A 24,436-nucleotide genomic window follows, 5' to 3' on the forward strand; every position below is an offset into this window, starting at 1 on the left:
TGTCATGATCAGCAGCTGCTGTAGTAGCAATAGGAGCAGTAGCAGTTATAAAAGCATCATTATCAGCACCGTCATCACCATTATCACTACGATGATCATCATTTTAATAACGTATGCGTAATGTGTGCGTGTGTGTGGGGCGTATTATTCGTATATACGAATACACGAAAAGTCTTTCAACATACAGGTTGTCTTTGCAACACATTAAACATGCGCAATGGCAACTTCAATCTCGGACGACATATTTGTGTGTAAATTTTCATGAGAAAATCAATAATATGTAGGAAACATACAAAATAAAACTAATAACAAATTACAAATAACAAAAACTTGAAGTATAATAGTGTCATTTATTGTACAAATCATTAATCCAAAGGCAACACCGTTTGAAATTATATCAAAACTATATAAGGCTACAAGACATAACTATAAACAAAATTATTAATTGCTCGATGAAATGATAATGAAAGTTTACATCGGATACTTTAATATGTTTAATTTGTTACGTCATTAACTCGGATTCGCACTTATCAGTAGATGCTTGTAATATTCGCTGAAAGGTATTTAGTCATTAAATATTAGTGTTTATGGAATAAATTTTCATTTTAATGTTATGCCTACATTATTGGCTGTATCAAAAAATGTATCAGATAAATTTTTAAAACAAAATACGCATTTTGTAAACCGTTTCAGACAGATTTTGCAATAACTTTGCATTCCTTCAATGAGCGTTAACGCTGCGTTTTCGATACTACAACGGTTAGCGAAAATAGTGGTATTTCAAGGAAATAAATGATATTAAAGATAAGTAGATGCTGTATAACAGTACATTCACGCGCCAACAAACATAACTGAAACACCAAAATTGATAGGTAAGAAATGTTTTGTCGGGGGAGGGTGCAATAGCAAGAGAGTAAGAAAGGTAAGTGCTAAAGGTAAAAAGATAATTTCATAGAATTTTAAATGTATATTAACTGAATGACTGACTGACCGAACGATCGACCGACCGACCGACTGAATACTTGTTTGCTTTTTATACTTTGAGTAAAATTTCCACGATGAACGAAGCTTCAGGGAGATGCAATGACTACATAGTTATTATACAAACAAGATAAGTTATCGCATGAATAACAAATATCGAATGGTATATTCAATGCACATTAACACATGTATAAACTGTATTCGTGTGAATAAATTTATCACTCCGAACCACAATGAATGTTTACTATACTTAGATAGTATACCTTACATAAATGTGTCCCTTCTGTGTATATATAAAGTCGATCGGCCGGTATATAAATGTATTTTGATAAAAAAAATCATTTTAAATGACGTCAGCGGTCAATAACATATTTTGACCGGTCCGGACTTCGCAAAAAATGTAATATGGTCCGCTGACATCATACAACTGGTTAGTGCGGCTTACTCTTTTTACAACGCTAAAAATGTGTAGCATTTAAACGTGATTATCTTTGTTTAATAAAAAGCAACTTAAGCGCTTAAAACATATTGAATGGTAATAAAAAATCGAAGGTAAATGGACATCGGCTAACTCCTCGGTCCATAATCACTTTCGTGATGTGTAATATTTATTAAGTAGCGTATTTCAAAGCATAACATATAATGTATGAAACTGTAGCACAAACTATCGAAATTGTATTATAACAGTCAAGATCAAATCAAATTATTAATAACTACATTTTTTCGGGCTTATATCATAGTCGTCTCATGTCAATTGAAATAATACAGTGTTACATTAAATCCGTTTTAATAAATTCCAAGAATTTTATATGAAGAAAATACTTACTTTTGTTTTTCTTCTTCACTCAACCTGTAAAGATAAAACAACATCAATTGCCATATGGGATTGATCAATTGTACTATGTGTAATTGTTTCCCGGCGATAACGGTTCTTTGACTTTCTTGATGCTATGTGTTATCACATGATTAACTTGCATCCTACTCAAACAACTGGCATTCCTTTTCAAAAATCAAACGTATATGTACGGAAGAAGGTGTTCATCAACGGTTTACATAGATTATCATAAAATATGTCTACATATGACTCCATCATCACGATAAGCGTTCATCTATTGTTAATAGCGTTTGCATTTTTCAGACATGCATACAACTAAATCATGCCTTCCAAGCATTATAAAAAGCACTTAAGCTCTTTAAATATGTTGCATGGAACAAAAATATTTATATTCGGTGCATATTTTCAATATATTGTACAGGACTTACTACCTGTTAGACGACCTGACTAACTGAATGACTGAGTGAATGACTGACTGACTGACTGACTGACTGACTGACTGACTGACTGACTGACTGACTGACTGACTGACACACTCACTGACTGACTGACTGACTGACTGACTGACTGACTGACTGACTGACTGACTGACTGACTGACTGACTGACTGACTGACTGACTGACTGACTGACTGACTGACTGACTGACTGACTGACTGACTGACTGACTGACTGACTGACTGACTGACTGACTGTCTGACTGACTGACTGACTGACTGACATATTTAATTATATACTCATGTTACACTTGAGGAAGTTAAATGCATCAATAAATGTATAAGAATTGTGATTGGAACATGTTATTGTTGGCCGTATAATTCTCCTATCTGGACGTACGCCAAGTGAGCATAATGTTTGCCGTTTTAGCTATTGGAGAGGTTCCATGTCAACTGAAGAGAAGGCTGTGACTATAAAATAATACGAGTATGTAAGTGTCTACTGAAATGTAATGGATAATACTTTAAAGTTTGCACGCTAGTCAACACATCGGGACTTTCTAAATTATCATTGCAACAAAGTCGTTAAACCACGGCTTGAGGTGAGCTTTTTGACTAGCCTATGTCCATCGTCAATATGTAATTTCAAATACAAAAATAACACAGCAACACTCTAACTAAACATTTACTAGACATACGCTGGTATTTGTCCCTTTTAATTTCCTTTAAATTGTTTCTAACAAGTACATATTAAGGGTCACACAGTAAAAATCTTGACCTTTCAAAATTTTGGAAACTCTTCTCATCAATCGAAATGGCTATAGTAAGTTACATCATTGTGAAGTGGCCCTCTACCTAGCTTGTACACATTGTGTCTCTGTAATCAAAACAATTCACGCCGTAGGTGCCACTTCTTTAATAATCATTAGTAAAAACTATTTTTTAATATTTTTGTCAAAAGCTGCATGGCTAGAAAATTCGTTGAAAATACCATGAAGTGATCACTGCCCATTCCCTTAGGAGTATTTGTTTACGTGTATACACTTATACAAAAACAACTTTTTATATGATAAACTCACGGACTGCAATAGCTAGAGTTATTATTTATTGTATTTTATATCTTAGCAAAGTGTTAAACGAGAAAAACATGGAGTTTACGATGACAATGACAAGTAGCTTGTTTTAGCTTTATGATATTAAGAACAAAATTTCACAGGGTAATAAGCATTTGGAATGCTATTAGTCAAATATTGTGTGCAACATTTTAATGATATTGGCCTAGGAGTTACACATGTAAGATAAGTAATCAGGTAAGTATAAACTAAATTCACTGACAAAAAAGACGTGCAATCTCGAATTGTCATTCTGTTTTGTATTGTGTTTTTTTTTTCTCAATTATTTTCGCGACACATGTTACTCTTTCGGTAAATCTGAATGAAGTTGAAACTTGGATTGATAACGCTGTATACGTAACAATTTTGTTTCTTTATTCAGTTCCAATGAAGAAAACGCCTTTGGTTTTTAAATTTAAGTAAGCAATTTAAAGCAATACAAATATATACACTTGAAATACCACTTGTAAACAGATATGTAGGCCGTTTGTTATTTCATTGTTGTTTATTTTATAAAAAATGTCTTTCTTTTAAATTGTATCATTTTTAACGACGGAAGATAAATTTAATCAATTTGCTACTTTATAACTTATGTATTGGATATAAACTACCAAATTTAGCACGATAAGCATGTGAAAAAATATCAATTAAATATGTCTTATCTTCAAAGTATTTTTTTTTTGAAAATTACCAGAAGTATTGGCAATTTTCTTCTGTTTCGGAGCGTATTTAACTACTGTAAAAACAGTCTGAAAAATTTAAAATCAATACAAAATTACACTTAAGTTTACATTCGGATATCCACCGAAGTCAAGAACAAAGTTCAATAGTTTGAATCATTAAACAATAACACCATTTCTTGTAGTTATTGTAAAAAATGCATGTATTTATGGTCTTAGGTTAGTAGTTAATTAAAGCTGCTCTCGCACAGATTGAACGTTTTGACAACGCTTTTATTTTTTTGTCTTTGAACGGGCTAATTCATACGAAAATGCATGGAAACCAGTTATATAAGACTGCTGTAAAAATTAGATCACAGGTTTTTATATTTAAGTTCCAAGAATGATGTTTTATGCATTTAGTAACGGTTTAAGCCATTTAACATTAATTTGCGAATGGAAATATGAAACTCTGCGTTCTGATCTTTTGTCAGTAATATTTTATCATCGGTTTGCAGATATTTACGGAAAAACAGCTCTTTCCAAGACAAAAAAATAACAAAAAGTTGTAAAAACGGTATATATGTGAGAGTGTAGCTTTAAATTGCTTAAATAAATATTTCGTGGTAATTTTAGATGAAAACTGATACGTGGTGATTATATGAAGTCAAAGAATATCATATAAAGAAGCCTTGAAACTTATCTGAATCATTTAAATTGCAATCATTTAGAATAAATCTGCGATTGTAGGTCCGTTCAATATTGTCTGGTTTAATAATATTGTAAATTGCATTCATGAAGCTGCAACAACTTAAAGGGATAATTCAAGGAGCGGTAATTAAAAGACAAACTCATTTGAATTTATAAAGCATCCTGACTATTCCGCCACATGTTGAGCTTGAATTTTGTAACCACAAATGTTGTTACTAACATGTTCCTATCGGCTCTTTTGGTAAGTCTTCTTATGTGACATCAAACATTTTATTAAGTAAAACATTGCATGTGTGACAGGTTCTATTGCCGTTGCGTGTTCAAAATTGTTATTTATTGTCACTCTTCTCAAAATGACATGATTATGGTTCACTATTGAAATCCACACACTTTCACCATTACCGTGCACAGGCTGATGGTATTCATGAGCTATCTTTGTAGAATGCCTGACTTGTTGAATAATTGCCAAGCATTATGAAGTTAACGTTAAATAATTATTTTGTCAGATGTTCATTTTGTTTGAATGGTGTTTTACCAACCTGTATCTGATTAAATTAAATTGCCGAATTGTATGATATGCAGTATTACGAACACCATTAACAAACATACATTTATGTTTTCCGTAAATCTTTTAAAATATATATAACTAATAAAACCTTCATTTTTTTCCAAAATATGCTCTTTAACATAATGTTTTTAGGTCTGTTTTATGCCCGAGTTCCTGTGGCTGCAGCAAAACAGTAAATGAAGATATTTGAAAGTGTTTTATCACATTAAATATTAGTGTATGTGGAATTACTTTCCATTTCCATCGTATGCGTCATTTTGTTTGTGACTTAAAATTAATCAGATAAAACTTTAAAACAAAATATGTGTTTTGTCAAAGTCCGTTTAAGACCGATTTTGCAATATATAATGGGCGTTATTGAGAACACAACGGTTAACACCAATAGTGTTATTTCTAGGAATAAATTAAATCGAAGCTAGATTCTCCATAGCACTATATTCACGCGCCGACAAACATAAATAAAACACCAACATATGAAAAAGGTAAGAAAACCTTTGTCGGGAGGTTGGATGGTCAGTGGTAAGAGCATAAGAAAGGAAAGTGCAAAAGGTAATCAATTTATACAATTTATAATGTATTTCAACACACTGTACGACTGACAGAACGACGAACTGTGCGACTGTCCGACCGACCGACCGGCCGGCTGAATATTTGTTTTATTTTCATCTTTTAGTAAAATTTACATAGCACGATGAACGTCGATTCCGGGAGATGCATTGATTACATTAGTATCATCCAAATAGTATAATTTATGCTTGAATAACAAGCATCGGATGAAATATACAATGCATATGTAACAAAGTACCTATTTAACATAGTTTTAAACTGTATTCGTGATAATACAGTTATCAGCCGATGAGCAATGAATGTTCACTATATTTAATTAAGGTATGCTAAAGCAAACAGAAAAATGAATGAAAACTGGATTATGAAATATCGAGATTGCATTTCAACAGTCAATTTCAAAGGAAATCTTTATTACAACATACTTTTTTCGGTATTCTATCATAGTCGTTTCAAGTCAATTAAAATAAAGCAGTGTTACGTTAATTACGTTATGATATATTCCAAGATTTTGATATTGAAGAAAAATACTTACCACCGCCATTTTGGCTCATCCAGCCTGAAATTATAAAAAAATCTAACATCAGTTGACATGGGATTGACTAATTGGTTATATGTATGTATGTTAATTCCTGATGCTATGCGTTATCACAACTTGCATCGCGATCAAACAACTGGTATGTCTTTTTAAAGGAAATAAAAGGCGTATGTACAGAATATTGTGTTCAACAACTCCTTATATAGATACATCATAAAGTGTACATATAACTCAAATATCACGTTAAGCACTTATCTAGTTTTAAAAAAAGAAACAAAAAGACGATTGCATTTTTTTGACTGACTGACCGACCGACCGACCGACCGCCCGCTCGCTCGCCCATGTGCTTGAAACAAACTGATTGTTTTCCTTCAAATTTAAGAATTGCTAAAAAAGGTTGGCTGAATGTGATTTCTTTATCAATCATACTTGTTTAATTTCGTTTAAAAGAAATGTTTTAAATTTAAAATAAAATGTTTTTAATATCTTTTTTAAGATAACATGACACTAAATGCTAATATATGATCATATTGAATACAAAGTAACAACATGTTTAGGTATATTTACTCGACGTACTTGTTTTCCTTTATTGATTGTATGAGTGGTAATTTAAGGTAGCACACCCCATATGGGTACCATTTCAAACTATTCTAAGCTTGATTATTTCTTAATGGGTATCATTCCCTGGATTTATAAACAAAATGTAGAGAAATTTACCGTCAAAACAACCAATTTTATTTAAATTTGAAGTACCCTACAACCATTGCTGGATTATGGATAAAAACGACATTACCAAACAGACAAGAAAAAACCTTTATTACATTTATTTGTCAACATTTTTGTAATAGTTTGGTATCAGAGTAACAAGAAATATATTTGCTTTCAGAAATAATACATTATTGATCACATCACCAACAAATATAATCAAGCTGAACTGAAATAGAAATACGGTATTTCAATTTTAACATAATGTTATGACCACGTAAAATTTGAACATGGACATTTAAAAGCCAAATCAACAGGTTCTAGTTATACGCATGACCTGTTTTTTGCTAAAACATATATTTTATCTTTTGATAACATTATGCCAAAAAAAATGTTTTACCGCTCATCTAAAACAACATAAAGTTTGAAATTCCCTAATACCTATCTCAGCCGTGCAAGTTATAAAATCTTCACAGAAGCTAATATGTATGTGTAGAAATGCATTCAATTACTTTTTAATGAAAATACAATATCAACTTTAGGAAAAAGATGTTAGCTAATGAAAACAAAGAAGTAGAAAAAGACCAAAACAAAAAAAAAAACATATGTGTGCTTCTGGCTGGAATCGGACCACTACCTTGAAACCGTCAAAAGATTTGTAGTCCTGTGCTTAACAACATAGGTTTAAGCATTAAAATTGAAAAGTTTCAAGTGGAGGCTTTCATAGCGGTGTGCTACCTTAACCTCCGTTAATAAAAAGGCCGGCAAGATATAGGTATGAACAGTCACGCCTATGTATCGAGTATGTCAGTGTTGGACTAGATGTTTTGATTCGGTGTTGGCCGTGTTAATGTTTACTCTAGCCCAATTATAAATGATACCTGGCTGTTTTATATACCAATTCAAGTAAGTGAAAGAAAATACGCGCAGCCCAAGTTCCTGTTGGTTTTAAAATAAAAAATAAAACATAGTAATATATGTTCATTGGTGGAAATATGAGCCGGTGATAGGAACTAACTGAACAGTGTGACATCCTAAACATGTCTATACTTACATATACAATGATCACTTTTGTGTTTTTATGCAATTGGCGACCTGGTTTGATTCATGTCATTTAAAGCAAGTAACACTTGATACGTATAATGTATTTTAAATGTACACAACATCAAACATCATGTCGTCGTAAATGAATGTTAAATTTGCGCTGAAAATTACTTATGAGCAAAATCCTTGATGAAACGTCATTGAAGTAGAATTTTAAAAGGGAAATATAAAATACTTGCTCGTTCTAAGAATGATTATCAAAATGACCGCTGACCTGCATTTATCTTGTTGATAAGTCCGTGAAAGGCTTTGTCCGTATGTAATCTAATAGTTCATACCAATAGATAAAAGTAGTAGGTACATTTAACAGAATGTTTGATGAAAAAATATTGATTACAAAACAGTCGAACGGTCTTTGCCAGATCATTCAAAGACCACCTATATATTTGTTTGGGCAACTGTAAATACAACAAGATCTTCATATAATTGATGATGTAAACAAATCATTTTTACCCAGTCTTTTATAAAGGCATAAGTATTATGGACGCATTCACAGCTATGACCAGTGTGTGTACGAACCTTATATTGGCATAGAACCAAGTGAAGAAGTAGAGCGATGATTTGTTATTATGTTTATATGTTCTTGACAATGCTAGAATGTTTGACAATAAACGTTGTAACCTCAAAAACGTTCGATTCAATAAACATATCAATGTTCAGTTTGGTTTCTCTTTCGAACGTTTATTTTGTGCACTTAAACATTCACAATTGATATTGATGTCAATCAAAGCGACCTGACATGATCATGATTTTAGATCTCTGGTGAACTTGTTTCGGAGTTACTTCATATGCCTTTGTTGACTTTGTTCTATATGTACATTTCTGTTCAAATAAGTTAATTAGTTGATATTTGTTTTACCATATCGTTTAAAATCAGTCCTAAGCCGAGACATGTTGTCGAGGCTCTGAAAAGTTAATTCGAGTTAACCGAATACATCTTATTTAAATTAAAGAGAGACATTTGATAAATATAGTTTGCAATGGCTGTTGACATTTTACGGCATGCTATTTTTAAAAGAGGTATGACCGATAACAAATTCCGAATAATCAGTTATGGTAAGTATGCCTGACATTTGACATTTGCAAAGACTGGGTTGAGTTTAAAACACTAATATATTGCACACCTTTCAAAAATGTTAAATTATGTCTTATCATACTAAACGCAAGCTCATTATGAGCCCATATTGTTTAATAGTTTGTAAAATAAGTTGCAACGATGGATATAACAGCGAGTTCCAGGTAGAAATATCAAATATTCTAGCCGTTGTTATTGTCTTTTAGGTTCAATGCAAACACAATTGGATGATTTAAATAGTAAGCATTTCATCAACCGCTTTATCTAGATGTATGATTTCAATGACTTACTTGACATAGGTCAAAATGTTATCAACGTTTTTTAAAAATGTATTATTTATTAAAAACGAACAAGTTATTTTTTTACTTGTTACGTCTGCGTTGAAATGTGTTATGTAGGTTATTTAAGCGCTAAATCAACCTGACACATTCTTTATATTATCATATGAATTCATTCAAGTTGTAAAGACTCTCCAAAACATATACATGCAATACGTTAGGTTATATTCATACCACATACCATTTATCTGATTCATTTAAGCAAAACAAAATTAGTCTAACAACATAGCGACACCCGTAATGGTTCTTTAATTTCAAACTATTCTTTAAGTTAGTATATAAGGTATTTCATCAATATTAATCTTCAAATCTCATGTCGTTTAATCACTGAATATTTTATTAAAGTTTTACCACAACTCGTTTTGATTCTTTCTACTATAATATAGAATTACTTGCGTCGTTAATCTAAGCTGCTTTAATACATTTTATTTCCCAAAGTTCAGAATCTCAAAAAAATAATTATTTTGAGTATAATGATCAAAGGTTCGTCAGTGGCTATTTTCGATGAATACGTTAGGACTGATATATGAATACATCAAAGTCAAAACGCTTTTAATGTCTCAATTATCGAAAATGAATAATTCTAGAATAAAAGCTTAAACAGATGTCAAAAGATCAGTTTTCATATCAGTCTAGTTCAATATTATTGTAGAAAGTTGCAGCAACTAAGACAAAAAACGTTAAACCCTTATTGAGATAATTTTAAACAGTATGAATTCGTTCTTATCTATCTACGATGCACAGACAGCTCAGCAACCGCTGAGACAATCCAGATTTAACATGTTTCAACATTGCTGCTGAATCACCAACGCTTTGGGAGACAAAATATGGAAATCTAAAGAAATACAATCATGACGCTACTATGGAATATTTTATTCAAGTATTGTTAACAACGTTGTATCATATACCATGTGTTTGAATTCTGTGGCAAGAAAACAATTCTAAGGAGCAAATTAGGCGTGAACCGTTTGGCGTTTCAGGATTAAAGTCGATCTCGCTAGGTCAGCCAACATAGACTATTATCGAAGTAGAACCAGGTAGGAACATGTGCTTAGAATTACTAATTTAAGTTAAGAGTAGAAATTGGGACAAGAATAAACACCTTATTATGACTATTGTTTGAACCTTATTATCATGCACTATAATGGTCAGAGCAAACCTATTTGGTATATTTCATTAATATCATGGATCTTAATTGTCTTGCCGATGAACCACACCTTGAGAAGAAAATATATGCAATTGATTTCAAACACATAATAAGCACCAAAAAGGGTTCAATAGTAGTATAATAAAATATACAAAGTACACATGTTAGCTTGGTAAGGAAGTATTATGATATAATTAAGAAAATGGACTATATATTAGCATTAAAGTACACAGCTTGTAATGTAAATTTGGACAATACTGTCGTACATCGATTTCTTAATGTGGCTGGGTTTCAATAGTTTAAAATATTATTGTTTTCACCAAATAAGTGTTGATTTACAATAAATCATTATCTGACAGTATGTTAATTTTTACAGGATTTTAATAAATGCAAAAACCTTAAACAAAAACATGTACACATGTGCTATAGCTGCATAAAAGTTTTAACGAATGCCTTTATTCAAACTGTAATTAAAAAAAGGAAAAGAACGATTGTTTTGATATTCGTTGAAAGGTAATTTTCACGTAAACACGATGATAAGGCAAAGTCCAAAATTGGGTTATCTCTTACTGATAGGCGGATAATATTGATTTGTAATTATTGTACATGACATATTAGAATATTTATAAATGTTAATTGATCTGTTTAAAGTAGTGAACAAAAGCTGGAGTACAAAATTTAGCGAAACCTTGTCTGCAACATCGTGTTGTCGGTCCTACATTTTAGCCGTTTGAAAAAAATAACGTTACAATATATTCCAAAGTTTAAGTAGCAAGCAAAACAACACTTACAATATCTCTCGCTTGTCGGACATCCTGAAAAAAGAGAACAACTCAACATTAATTACCAGGTATAATACTTGTACACAGTAAACAACTGTTTTGTGACCTTATCATGTAGGTTTTGCTGTGGTCAACGTTCAACGTGAACAAACAATCAGTATGTAGTTTTTGTTAATGAAAACGCATATGGTAGGGGACAAAAGTATGGTACAACAATTGTATGATATTGCTTTTTATTTCAAGAAATCTGACTTTTGTTATGTATGGCATACTTATTATTTGATTTTGCTTTTTAATTAAATCAATCTGATTTTCTGACAAAACGTTCGAGGCGTCGCTGATATTATAAAATTATATGTTGATCTGTTATGGTCAATATATTTTAGGTTCTTTGACCAAGAGTTACCTGATGATGACCAAACATATAATGAGCTAGATGAAGAAATTACACTACAAGAGGTAAATCATGCGATCAGAAACCTTAAAAGATACATAACTGGATTAACGGATGAGCTTATAAATGAATATATTATTGAATTATGGGATATAATTGCAGGACATATGACAGACCAATTTAATCTCATTTTCTCATCGGGTCATTTTCCAACACCATGGATGGAAGAAATTATCGTTCCTGTCTTCAAAAGGGACGACGACGCGATGACTAATAACAACAGGGGAATAACTCTTATGAGCTGTTTAGCAAAATATATTCCTCACTAATAAATAAACGACTGACTAGTTGGTGTGAGAAATACAACAAAGTAACGGATGCACAGTTCGGTTTCCGTAAGGGTTTTTCAACAAGTCACGCCATATCTAATTATATAATTTTGTTTAAAATCCTTAATTGAGTCGGGGCTAAATAACGAATTTCGTCCCTATTACGTATGCATGGACATGAAGAATTGTTTTGACATCGTAAACAGAAATGCTCTGTGGTTAAAGATGTCTAAAATAGGAATAGATAGTAAAATGCTTAGAACTGTGAGATCTATGTATGCTTTTGTTAGATCTAAAGTAAAACATTGCAATTAGTATTCAGATTTTATGGAAATATCGGTCGGTTTAAAGCAAGGTGATATTTGTTCTCCTCTTTTCTGATCAATCTTTGTAGAAGACCTGGAACTATATTTACAGTCAAACATTGATAGTGGAATTACAATTGAGGAAATTAGTCTTATTTCAATGTTGTATGCTGACGATATGGTGATTCTAGCCGAAACAGTAGAAGACATGCAGCGCAGCTTGGACAATCTTAAGGTATATTTTACTAAGCTTTAAACAAAGATTATATGATTGTTATATGCAAAACTGGAAAGATGATATAATGAACAATTAAACGTGTATAAGGAAATTAAGTTTAGCTTTGAATACAAAATTTATCTTAATAGTAATATTGACTATTTGTTAAAATTATTTACACAAATGAGAATATCATGTCACAGTCTAAGAATTGAAACTGGGCGATATGGAAGACATCGCATTGACAGAAAACTAAGATTATGTGAACTATGTGATACTGTGGAAGATGAGTACATAGAAGATGAGTATCACTTCTTGTGCATTTGTAATAAATATAAAGTTATACGCAAGCGATATTTACATAAATATTATATTGAAGACCTAACATGATAATTTTTTTAGAGTTGATAAACACAAGAAATGAAACACTTATTCTGAAAATAGTGACTTTCATAAATTGTGCGCATAAAATACGAACTCAAAGACGTGTTGTTGTGGTTTCGTTGTTATTGTTGTGTTGTTTTTGTATCAGGTATGTTTCATGAAAATAATACTAAAAACTATACTATCTGCTTATAAATTGAATATTTGTCTCATTTCTACAAGTATAATATTTCCTTTGATAATATGTTTTGATGCATGTTCTCCTTAGTATTAGTATATCTGTATATATTTGATATGTTTGTAATGTATTCTAAATGTAATATATAAGTATTAGTATTAGTATATCTGTATATATTTGATATGTTTGTAATGTATTCTAAATGTAATACTAAATGGTATATTGACTTTTGTTTATATGTATGATCATGTTGATGGATGATTAACTGTATGTTTAAATCCAAATAAATTATTCTATTATATTCTATTCTTATTTTCGGAGTATTATTAGTATTTTATTTTATTTTCTTAATAACCCCCTTTTTCAAATGAGTGTTATTTACGCCGCTACCGGTCGGACGCCCCTCACGCAAATTTATAGCCGATGACGTAGCTGTCAGTTTTCTATTTCCTGTTTGTTTAAAAACATTATCTGATATTCTTTTTATACAGTTTATTATTCGCTCTTTTGTTGTGCAAACATATTTTGAACATTAATCAATAAAGTTTTTTTAGTGCAAATATGTTTAAAAAAATAAAGGAAGAACGTTTATATTAACCAGGGCATGAATACATGACCAATTTACTACGCTGTCATTTATTGGATTTGAAACATTTGAAAGGTCGAACGTCTTAGCAAAACAATTACGGATAATCATTTGATATAAAACATTTTTTCTTAGTTTTAGAGTTTGTTTAATGAGTCATGAGTATTCAGCCATCTCACTGTCAGAGACTTGTCTGATTCGCTTGAAGCAGGTCGATTTTCAGGAAAAAATACCACGCTAGGTTGTTGACAATTTATTAGGCGTAGGTGGGGTACAAAGATCATCAGTTAATCTATTTATTGTTGTGTTATTTTTTCGGGTAGTTCGTTTTACTTATTACGCCGACTATCAGTTCAAACAATATTTGACGATGACATGACATTAAAGTTATGTTTGAGAAGGGTTTTTTGTCTGTAATATGTTTGGTATGAAAGGAACTGTTCGAACATTCGGCTGCAAGGTTCAAGAAAACGTTTGATAAACGGGAGTACCATTTCAGTTAAAAAGAACGGTAAGTTGTTTATTTCCTAATATACCTTTATTACCAATATAACCATTTTTAAATTTATTTTATTGTTTTCACAACATTTTCCTGTTCCAAGTGCAGTGTTTAGTTTTGACCAAGGAGATGTAACTATACGGGATTTTAAAAATTAGTTCTAAAAGTTGACAGTTTCGCTCCCTATTTGCAGTAAAAATATCAAATTGGTATTTTCACTCTTGTTATTTCATTGATAAAACTTCATATTACATCGAAAAGCATGTTAGAAACTGTGTTAAAAATACACATGTTTTAAGATCTGGTCGCCCCTTTGTAATTGTTTGTGGTGAGAAACTGTATTTTAGACTGTATCTGTGTGAATACAGTTATCATCCCGAACAGCAATGAATGTTTACTATATTGAAATAGTGTAGTTCAAAGCACACAGATAATGAATGAAAACTGAAGTATGAATTATCTAGATTGAATTTCAACAGTCAAGATTAAAGCAAATCCTTAATTACAACATCATTTTTAGGTTTTAAATCATAGTTGATTCAAGTCAACTAAATTAAAACAGTGTATTATATAAGTTATGATGTATTATACGATTCTGATATGAAGTAAACTACTTGTTTTTGCCAATATTCATCACCCTACCTGTAAGAATAAAAAATATAGCATCAGATTCATTTTGATCAATTGGTTATGTATGTACGTTCACGGGCAATAACGATTCATTGGTATGCTTGATGTGTTATCACATGATTAACTTTCATCAAGATCAAATAACTGGTATGTCTTTTTTTAAATATAAATAAAAGGCATATTTACCGCAGAATGTGTTCAACAACCATTTATGTAGTCATCATAAAATAAGTTTACATATACTTCAAATATCACGTCAAGCGCTTATCTATTTTTGTTTTTACAAAAAAACGTCAGCATTTTTCAGACATGCATACAACTAAATCATGTAATTATACTGTTATATAATGGCATTTAAGCTGTTTAAGTATATTGCATGACACTGATATGTTTTGTATTCACTGCATATTGATTTTTTTTTTATAAACTAGTACGTTTCAATGACGTCAGCGGTCATAATCATATTTTGGCCGGTCTGGACTTCGCAAAAAATGTAATAAGGTCCGCTGATGTCGTATACAACTGGTTAGTGCAGCTAGCTATTTTCACAACGGTGACAATTTGTCGCAAGGTAATACTATTAGCTTGGTTTAATAAAACACAACTAAAGCGCTTTAAAAATATTGATTTGTAATATAAAATCGAAGTTAAATAGACGTCGGTTAACTCCTCGGTCAATTATCACTCTCGGTGACTGACTGGCCGATCCTTATAATGCCATATGATCCTCAGTGGTGTGTAATGTTTCTTAAGTAGTGTATTTAAAAGCAAGCATTTACTGAATTAAAACTGAAGCACAAACTATCAATATTGTATTTCAATGGTCAATATCAAATCAAATTCTTTATTACTACATAATTATTTCGGTCTTATATCACATTCGTCTAAAGTCAATTGAAATAATACACTGTTGCATTAAATGCCTTATGATAAATTCCAAGATTTTGATTTGAAGAAAATAACTTACTTTGGCTTATCTCCATCACTCAGCCTGTAAAGATAAAATAAAACAACATCAGTTGCATATGGGATTGGACCAATTGATTATATGTATGTATGTTCACAGGTTATTAAGATCCCCTGACCTTCTTGGTGCTTTTGTTACATGATTAACTTGCATTAAGATCAAACAACTGGTATGTCTTTATTAAAGGAAATCAAAGGCATATGTCCGACCTATAGTGTTCACCAACGCTCTATATAAATCATCATATATAATGTTTACAGTGCCCATCTCACTGACTAACACACTGACTGACTCACTGACTATCTCACTGACTGTCTCACTGACTGACTCACTGACTATCTCACTGACTAACTCACTGACTGACTCACTGACTATCTCACTGACTAACTCACTGACTGACTCACTGACTATCTCACTGACTAACTCACTGACTGACTCAGTGACTTGACTGACAGACTTACTGACTCAATGACTGTCTCACTGACCGACCGACCGACCGTCTCACTGTCTGACTGACATATGCATATGTGACGATATACTTATGTAACACTTGTACATTTTATACTGTTTCCGTGATACAGTTATTACCTCGAAAAGCAATAAATGCTTTCCAAAGTCTAAGAAGTGTATTTAAATGCACACCAATAATGAATGAAAGTTGGAGAACAAAATCACAATATTGCATTTCAACAGTCAGATGAAAGCAAATCCTTAATCACAACATCATGATTTCGATCTTATATAAAATAGGTTTTAATTATACTAATAGAATACAGTGTAACATTAAATACAGTATGATATATTCCAAAATATCTACATGAGGAAAAACACTTACTCTGACAAGTCTTTATCACTCAAACTGAAAATAAAAAAAATAAACCAAAATCAGGTGTCATATGGGATAGATCAATTGATATGTATGTATGTACATAGGCAATAAAGATTCCTTACCAATTCTGATGCTATGCGTTATTACATTATCAACTTGCATCAAAATCAACCAACTGGAATGTCTTGATTAACGGAAATCAAACGCGTATATATGAAAAAGGTGTTTACCATCATCATAAAATAAATGTACATGTAACACTAATTTAACGAAAACCGCTCATCATGTTTTAAAAAAATGTTTGCCTTTTAAAGAAATGCATACAACTAAATCATGCCGATTCAGTATTATATAAACGAATTAAATGTTTAAATATGGTGCATGGAACAAACATGTTCATATTCGGTGCATATTTTCAACATATGGTACACTCACTCACTCACTCACTCACTCACTCACTCACTCACTCACTCACTCACTCACTCACTCACTCACTCACTCACTCACTCACTCACTCACTCACTCACTCACTCACTCACTCACTCACTCACTCACTCACTCAATCACTCACTCACTCACTCACTCACTCACTCACTCACTCACTCACTCACTCACTCACTCACTCACTCACTCACTCACTCACTCACTCACTCACTCACTCACTCACTCACTCACTCACTCACTCACTCACTCACTCACTCACTCACTCACTCACTCAATCACTCACTCACCCATTTATTAACCCAGAAATACACGGCCGACCAAGATAATAAAATTACCCTTTTCGACACATTGCTACTGTACAATGCTTTAAAAAGTTGTGCTAAAGACAAACTGATTGTTTTCTTTTAAATTGTAGAATAGCTAAAAATATTTGGCTGAATGTGATGTATTTTCATCATACATACTAGTTTGAATATTTCAAAAAAATGTATAGTTTTAAACTTTAAAGGAAATGTAATATAATATTTAATTATTAGTAAATACTGGCATGATATAGGTTAGACGAGTCACGGCTATTTATCGAGCATGTAGGTGATGGACTAGAGGTTACGATACGGTGTTGGCAATTTCAATGCTGACACTTTGTCAATTTCGATTGATACCTGGCTGTTTAGTTATACCAAATCAAGTAAGTAAAAGAAAAAAGCGCGGATCCAAGTTCCTACGCGTTTCCGAATGAATACACCTTTATGATATATCACATTCTATTCAAAGGGCGAAATATTGGCCAGTGATTGGAAAATCTAAACAATGTGACATTCAAGATATGTATACATACATATACAATGATCACTTGGATATAGTATGTATTCAATTTTCGACCAGAGCTGATTCATGCCATTTCGAGTAACAGTTGGAACATTGTGTATACTTAAACCGTACTTAACGTCAAACAAGATGACGTCATGAATTCATGTCAAGTTTAGGTTTATCATTATTTATAAGCGAAAACGTAGGTGAAATGCCTTCAAGTAGAATTGGTGAAATGAACCATTGAACACTCGGTCTAAGAATAATTATCCAAATGAAATATCGTAATACCAAATTATTGCTACAACTCAAATATCATATGAGTATATCAAGACACACACACATACAGATTCGACATTAATACACTATATACGGGTACAGTGAGAATTACGTTTTATATGGTGAAACTATAATTATTCATAGGTCTAAATTTCAGGTGTTACATTTTACATTTATTGGGGTGTGCGAAAAAGTACCATATTTGCCTTTATAGCGCATAATTGTAAAACACTAACGTGGATATTTTAATCAAACAAAACATATAGGATACCCTAAAGTTTACATACTCGATACACGTTGTGATTGTTTCGTAAAGGAAACAAATTATACAGCAAAATAATTATACGCAATTGTTTGGCCTCTAAATATCAAACGAACAACACTTTAACGTTAAATCATTTCATAGTATTTTTACTATTTTAAATATTGTAGTCGGATATAATATATATCATGCTTTCTCAAGCATCTAGGCGCTTGTTACGCTCATAAAATGTAGCTGAACATCCGTGTAAGTAGACGCTAAGTGCTTCACAGACGTATACGGCGTAAATAATGTTGCTGGTTTCCGGTAAAATAGACAAAATCACGAAAATAATTCTCAATTGAAACAACATGTGTTTGTTTCAATAACACAGACGTCTAAACATTAAAACTTACTAGAAAAATAACTACTACATAGTCAACGTGTTGATATGAACAAATTTGCATTTTTTACTGGAAAAGTATATGATAAAAATAATGTGTCACTTATCTCCAAATTCTACACATTTTTTGTTTCAATCAATCAAGGAAATATGAGGACACGATCGTCAATGGCTCGTTTACTTAAATGTGTCCTGAACTCGATGAATAAAATTGTGTATTATATGACAACTCGTGACAGAACCTATTTATATATATCATTGAGTTCTTATTTTTTTACAATTATATATTTACTTAATTATATCATTTGCATGATGATTGACTATAGATTGCAGCCTTTGGGAGGCAATATCAATTAATTTGTAACAACACTAAACAGTTTGCTGAAAAGATACAGCATAATAACAGCATAATAAAACACAATTGATTTAAGTTTGAAATTCGATACTCAAGATCCAAAGTAAATTACAGTATTTACATTTGTTTTGAAAGTATGTCCATCATAATGCCGTCCATAGACTGAAAATTGCAAATCTGTTAATTTGCCATGGTTAAGGTCATTCGAAGGCAATACAATATTTGTCTAGAAAACCGTTCTTAAAAATACATATAAATTACCACTGTCAATGTTGTAAAATTGGAAACTGTTTCAAAGGCATGGTGGCGTGATAAGGATTATGAACATTTTCTTCGGGTTATGAGAAAAATTTCTTAGCTTGTATTGGCATGTTAGGAAACGTATGACAGTTTCATCTTGATCTTTGCGGAACATTTTGATGGTTTGCTTAGTTACCTTTAACGATTTCCTTAAAATGTACCTAAATGTAAACGACTGTAAATAAAACTGAGCCTGATGGACGATAATCCTTTCAGAAAAAGTGCCAATGAATGTTGCTATTCAAAACAACAATACACTATCACGGTTCTCAATTACTGGTAAAAATACAAGGCACTTCTTCTTTAAGATTACTCCGAACTCATGCATAACCTGATTAAGTATGCTAGACATTCAATGTTTACCTTGGTTAAATTGGGTACACACTATGAGTATAGCCTGTGATCTGTTAAATCAATGTTAAATGCACGCAAATATACATACCTACGTTGTTTACCGCTGGTCATTTTAGTCACAAGTGATGACCTGAAATAAATAAGCGTTTCTTTATTTCGTATGGATAAAGATATTGATATGACATTCATCTGATATTTTCCTTATGGCGAAGGGAACGTGTTTGTTAAATTTATGATAAATGCTCTGCAAGCTCATTATTTTCAATACTGAAGAAGCGTTATCATTGATTTACGCTACGCACATAATGTTTGGGCTGATGCTGATAATTTAAGATATCAACGGCAACAACAACACCAACAAAATCAACAGCAACAACAATTTAACAGTGAAACACTAACACATCAAAACAAAATATCAGTAACATTTGATACCTGTCTTGTAGCAACTCGTACTCGACCAAAGCCAACTTAGAAAGAAGCTAGTTTCTGCAAATCAAATAGACCACTGTCAAACTTAATTCAAAATAGGATGTACCACAATTAATTGAATTGTTTTAATTTACCTAAAATAATGAATTCATATCACTTTAAAAAATAGTTATTATGAAGGAAACCGTTTTAATTTAAAAGAAAGGTGCAGAAAACACGGTATTTTATCTTATGATACGATAGTTGATGACTTTAATTATTTTAGAACTTACTAATCATTTGTGTGAGTGTTCAGCTATTACATACACGGTTACAATCTTGTTATTAATAATTCATATTTTCCATAAACGTATTTTTTTATTAAGTAGTACACGGTTTATCACTTAAAATAATGTTTGTTATACATGTGTATGTATTGATTTTAGATAAGTGTGTCACTTGAAATATTAGCTAGGTTTAAGTCACTATCACTGAACAGATTAAACTTATGTTACATATCAAATGACTTTCTACAGCTGACGCATATATTAAATGAAGATAGAGGTTCAAACTGAACGTTAATAGAGGCGATCTATTTACAATGGCTGTCACATTGACACGCATTGATGAATATTTAACTCTGGCTAACGCTTAGCTGAAGTGAGTGTAGGCGTTCACGAATGGTAGAGTATATAGGTCATCCCTAAGACGGTACTACTGCAGATATCAGCTAAAACGTTTAATTCATACGAGCCTGGCGCAAGGGTCCCGAATTATTTTGATTTAGCATTTCGAAACACTTTCGACAGCTGATGCATTATTAATTATTCTATGTGAAGACAAAGTTTTAAACTTTGAGTTTACTTAGGCGAGCTATGTTAAATGGCTGTCTGTGCTTACTGCATTGTATCTTATAAAAGTTGGAACTGCTGATCCGGCTAGATTCAATCGTTTGCCTGTGGTATAACTAAAACGTATCTGTATACTTGTGTTCCATTCATAAATTAAGCTTTCAATTTATACCGTATTCATCATTGTTTTCAAGTTCATATTGATTCTGATGAATATTCTATATGTAATTGTGAAAATATATTTCGAGACGAGTGTGAAGTTGTGTACACATTATCTGGTTTCAACACCAAGTGAACTCGTGTTTTACTGACTTTTCTAGATCGGAAATCTCATCACATGTTAATAATGATAGCATATGTGCGTTCTGTTTTAGGTACATTCAAGTTGTATGTCTCCTGTTTAGTGTCTTTGAGCCTCTTTACAACTACATTTTGTTGACGTAACCAAGGTAAAGACACGCTTGCCATTTCAACTAGCCAGAGGCAAAAACGCTACAGTCTACTAGTTACCCCAAATATTTGCGTTATCACCAGAAATGTTGTTGCTTGCTAATAACTTATATTATATCAAACCAATTATTGAAAGAAGATCGTTGATAAAGCTATTTAAAATTGCATCCTTTAACTGAAATTGGACAAAAACACTGTACAGTTTTGGCATATTACTTCTCTTCACTTCACACCTATCAAAATGATATAAAATGATATGCAGTCACCAGAAAACCAAAACTGGTACTTTTACACAAATGATACATTTATTGCACTCAACAATATAATGTTTTACGCTCACTCTTTTAAAGATATACCATTTTGTAAAAGATACACTCCTACTCCAAAATATGATGAACCATAATAATATTACTGTGATAATTTACCAAAAATGGTGAATAAATATCGAAAACAATGGTTTATATGAAGGATTACGTGTTTACTTTGGACGAAAGGTGCAGAAAACACGGTGTTTAAATCTTATGAGACTATAGTTGATCACTGTAATTTTTTAGGACCAACAAGTCATATAAAGTCTGTGCGTTTTTAGCTGTTTAATATAAATTTACAATATTGTTATCAGCAACTTATATTTTTCATCAATGCATTATTAATAAGTATTTATACTTAATTAATATATAATTGCTTACTATACAATGGCCATTAAATCACGGAAAGGCGGTTCATAAAATATGTAATAGAGATAATGATTATATTATATTTACACATTTAACCGACATTGTCGGAATCCTTTTCGTAAACTTGCAAACTTTCATTTATTTTGTAGTTATGTATAGAAATTGTTGAAATTTAAACAAGACGGAGAAGTTAAATGATTGTATTAAGGCAAAACATGCCATTATTCATTAATGCTCAGCTTCGGAACTTATAATGTGCTTATTTTTTTTTTATTTTTTTTTGAATAAGGGTTTGTTTACAGACTTATAGGCGTTTTAACAACATTAATAGATCCGTTTTAGATATGCATGTTTTTGCGTATTAACAAAATGAATTGAAATGAAATGGTTGAATTTGGTGTTAATATATTGTAGCGACTCTTACTCTTACTTGTAATTCATTCATTGAAGTCGGATCTAGTTTGAGTATTACTCATGCGAGGTTGTTGGCATTAAGTCAAACACATTGTGTTACTCTTTGTAGAGCTTGTTTGATATTGTACGCCCGTTTAACTCAGAACTGATGGATTTACAACCAGGCCTCTTACTTCAAGACCACAGTTAAACCTTTGTTTGTTTAAATGCTAATAAAAGGCACTGCCACAAGTGTGTATTAAGTGTGTTAGCATTACTTGATAATTAAAGTGTTATAATTATTAATTCATTTTTCGAATGGTTTGCGTACATAAAAGTTGCCTCTGAATATTGCTTTGTTAAGAGCGTTTTTCGTTTTGCGTTTTACTTTCAGGACATAAGGAAAACATCAAGTATTAAAATCACTTAAAACCACGCTCATGATCTTATATTTGCCTACTTAAAAATCTCAATATTGCATTTTCGCGTAAGAAAGGGGGGGGGGTACTATTTAAAACCTTGCAATGAAGAGTCATTTCATATTGTGTTTCAACCATATCCCCTTTTTTATAAGATATATGCAATAACATCAGAGTCATTCTATTTCACTTCAATGGATAATCTCGAGATATTCGTCATCGGATATTTAATGTAAAGGTGTTTCTTTTATATATAATGTAATTTGACTGTACAATTTAGTACCAATCATAGCACGATACGTTTGGCGCTTAAAGCCCGATTGACCGCGTTCCATTATGATATTGAACCAAACATAATACGAATATAAAACTTATCACAACAAATATATATTTGTATTGAAAGTAGCCTAAAACAACTCATTTAAACACCTTACAGACAAACAAAAACTATTTTAATATAATATTTTTCCTACATTATTTTCATTGAAAACAAACAACAAAAAAAACTTTAAAACAAGCACTACTTACATTTTTCGTCGTTCATTAACTGAATCAAATTTATGCCAAGATTTTTTTAAAAACGTTTAAATTATTTCATTTTAATAATTCGTAAACAAATATTATGCTATCCAATCTAGGTCTATATCAAGGCAGACCCACCACATATAATAAGATCGACATAACTGTTATCAGCTGAACAGATTGTAAGTTGTACGCTTCTGATAATTAATTATACAAAATATGTTAAATGTCATTTCGTCAATTACCTGTTGATTATATACCCTTAGACAGACCAGGGCCCTTATTTTTAGGCTCAATTCCCACTCATTCGTGCTAGATAATCCCATTCAATACAAATCAGCTCAAATATATTCGATTCAAGATCAATCTGTCATTTTTCGAAGTTGTTGACGCTGCAACTGGAATAGCCATCTGTGTTTGTTGGTGAAATCATTATATATTTGTATTCAGATGTATGCATGAGTTCATACATAATGATGCTATATGACAAAATGACCTAGAATAATAGTATTCTGGGATATAATAAACACCCGAAAGGACAACTAAGATAACAGCTGCCTTGCGATTGCAAAATGGTACGGATCGAAATACAAGAAACTCAAATTAAAACGCAGATATAACTTACAAATGTATATTTCAACGAGAGTTATATTTTTC

General features: G+C 31.7%; 1 protein-coding gene across 3 annotated transcripts in view; it reads right to left on the reverse strand.

Moving 5' to 3' along the window:
* LOC128221329 (uncharacterized) overlaps positions 1-23,834 on the reverse strand; it is a 66,846-nt gene extending 43,012 nt beyond the window's left edge. For all 3 annotated transcript variants that reach the window (XM_052929896.1, XM_052929897.1, XM_052929898.1), the window contains exons 1-8: positions 23,786-23,834; positions 20,492-20,545; positions 20,148-20,189; positions 16,880-16,903; positions 16,045-16,068; positions 11,565-11,588; positions 6,402-6,425; positions 1,808-1,831 (exon numbers count right to left, since the gene is read on the reverse strand). In XM_052929896.1, the coding sequence (XP_052785856.1) occupies positions 1,808-1,831; positions 6,402-6,425; positions 11,565-11,588; positions 16,045-16,068; positions 16,880-16,903; positions 20,148-20,170 (143 nt within the window). In that variant the 5' untranslated portion in view covers positions 20,171-20,189; positions 20,492-20,545; positions 23,786-23,834. The remainder of the gene's footprint in view (positions 1-1,807; positions 1,832-6,401; positions 6,426-11,564; positions 11,589-16,044; positions 16,069-16,879; positions 16,904-20,147; positions 20,190-20,491; positions 20,546-23,785) is intronic.
* Positions 23,835-24,436: the final 602 nt, after the last annotated feature.

Source organism: Mya arenaria, chromosome 16 (assembly GCF_026914265.1).
Source record: "Mya arenaria isolate MELC-2E11 chromosome 16, ASM2691426v1".
NCBI classification, from domain to species: domain Eukaryota; kingdom Metazoa; phylum Mollusca; class Bivalvia; order Myida; family Myidae; genus Mya; species Mya arenaria.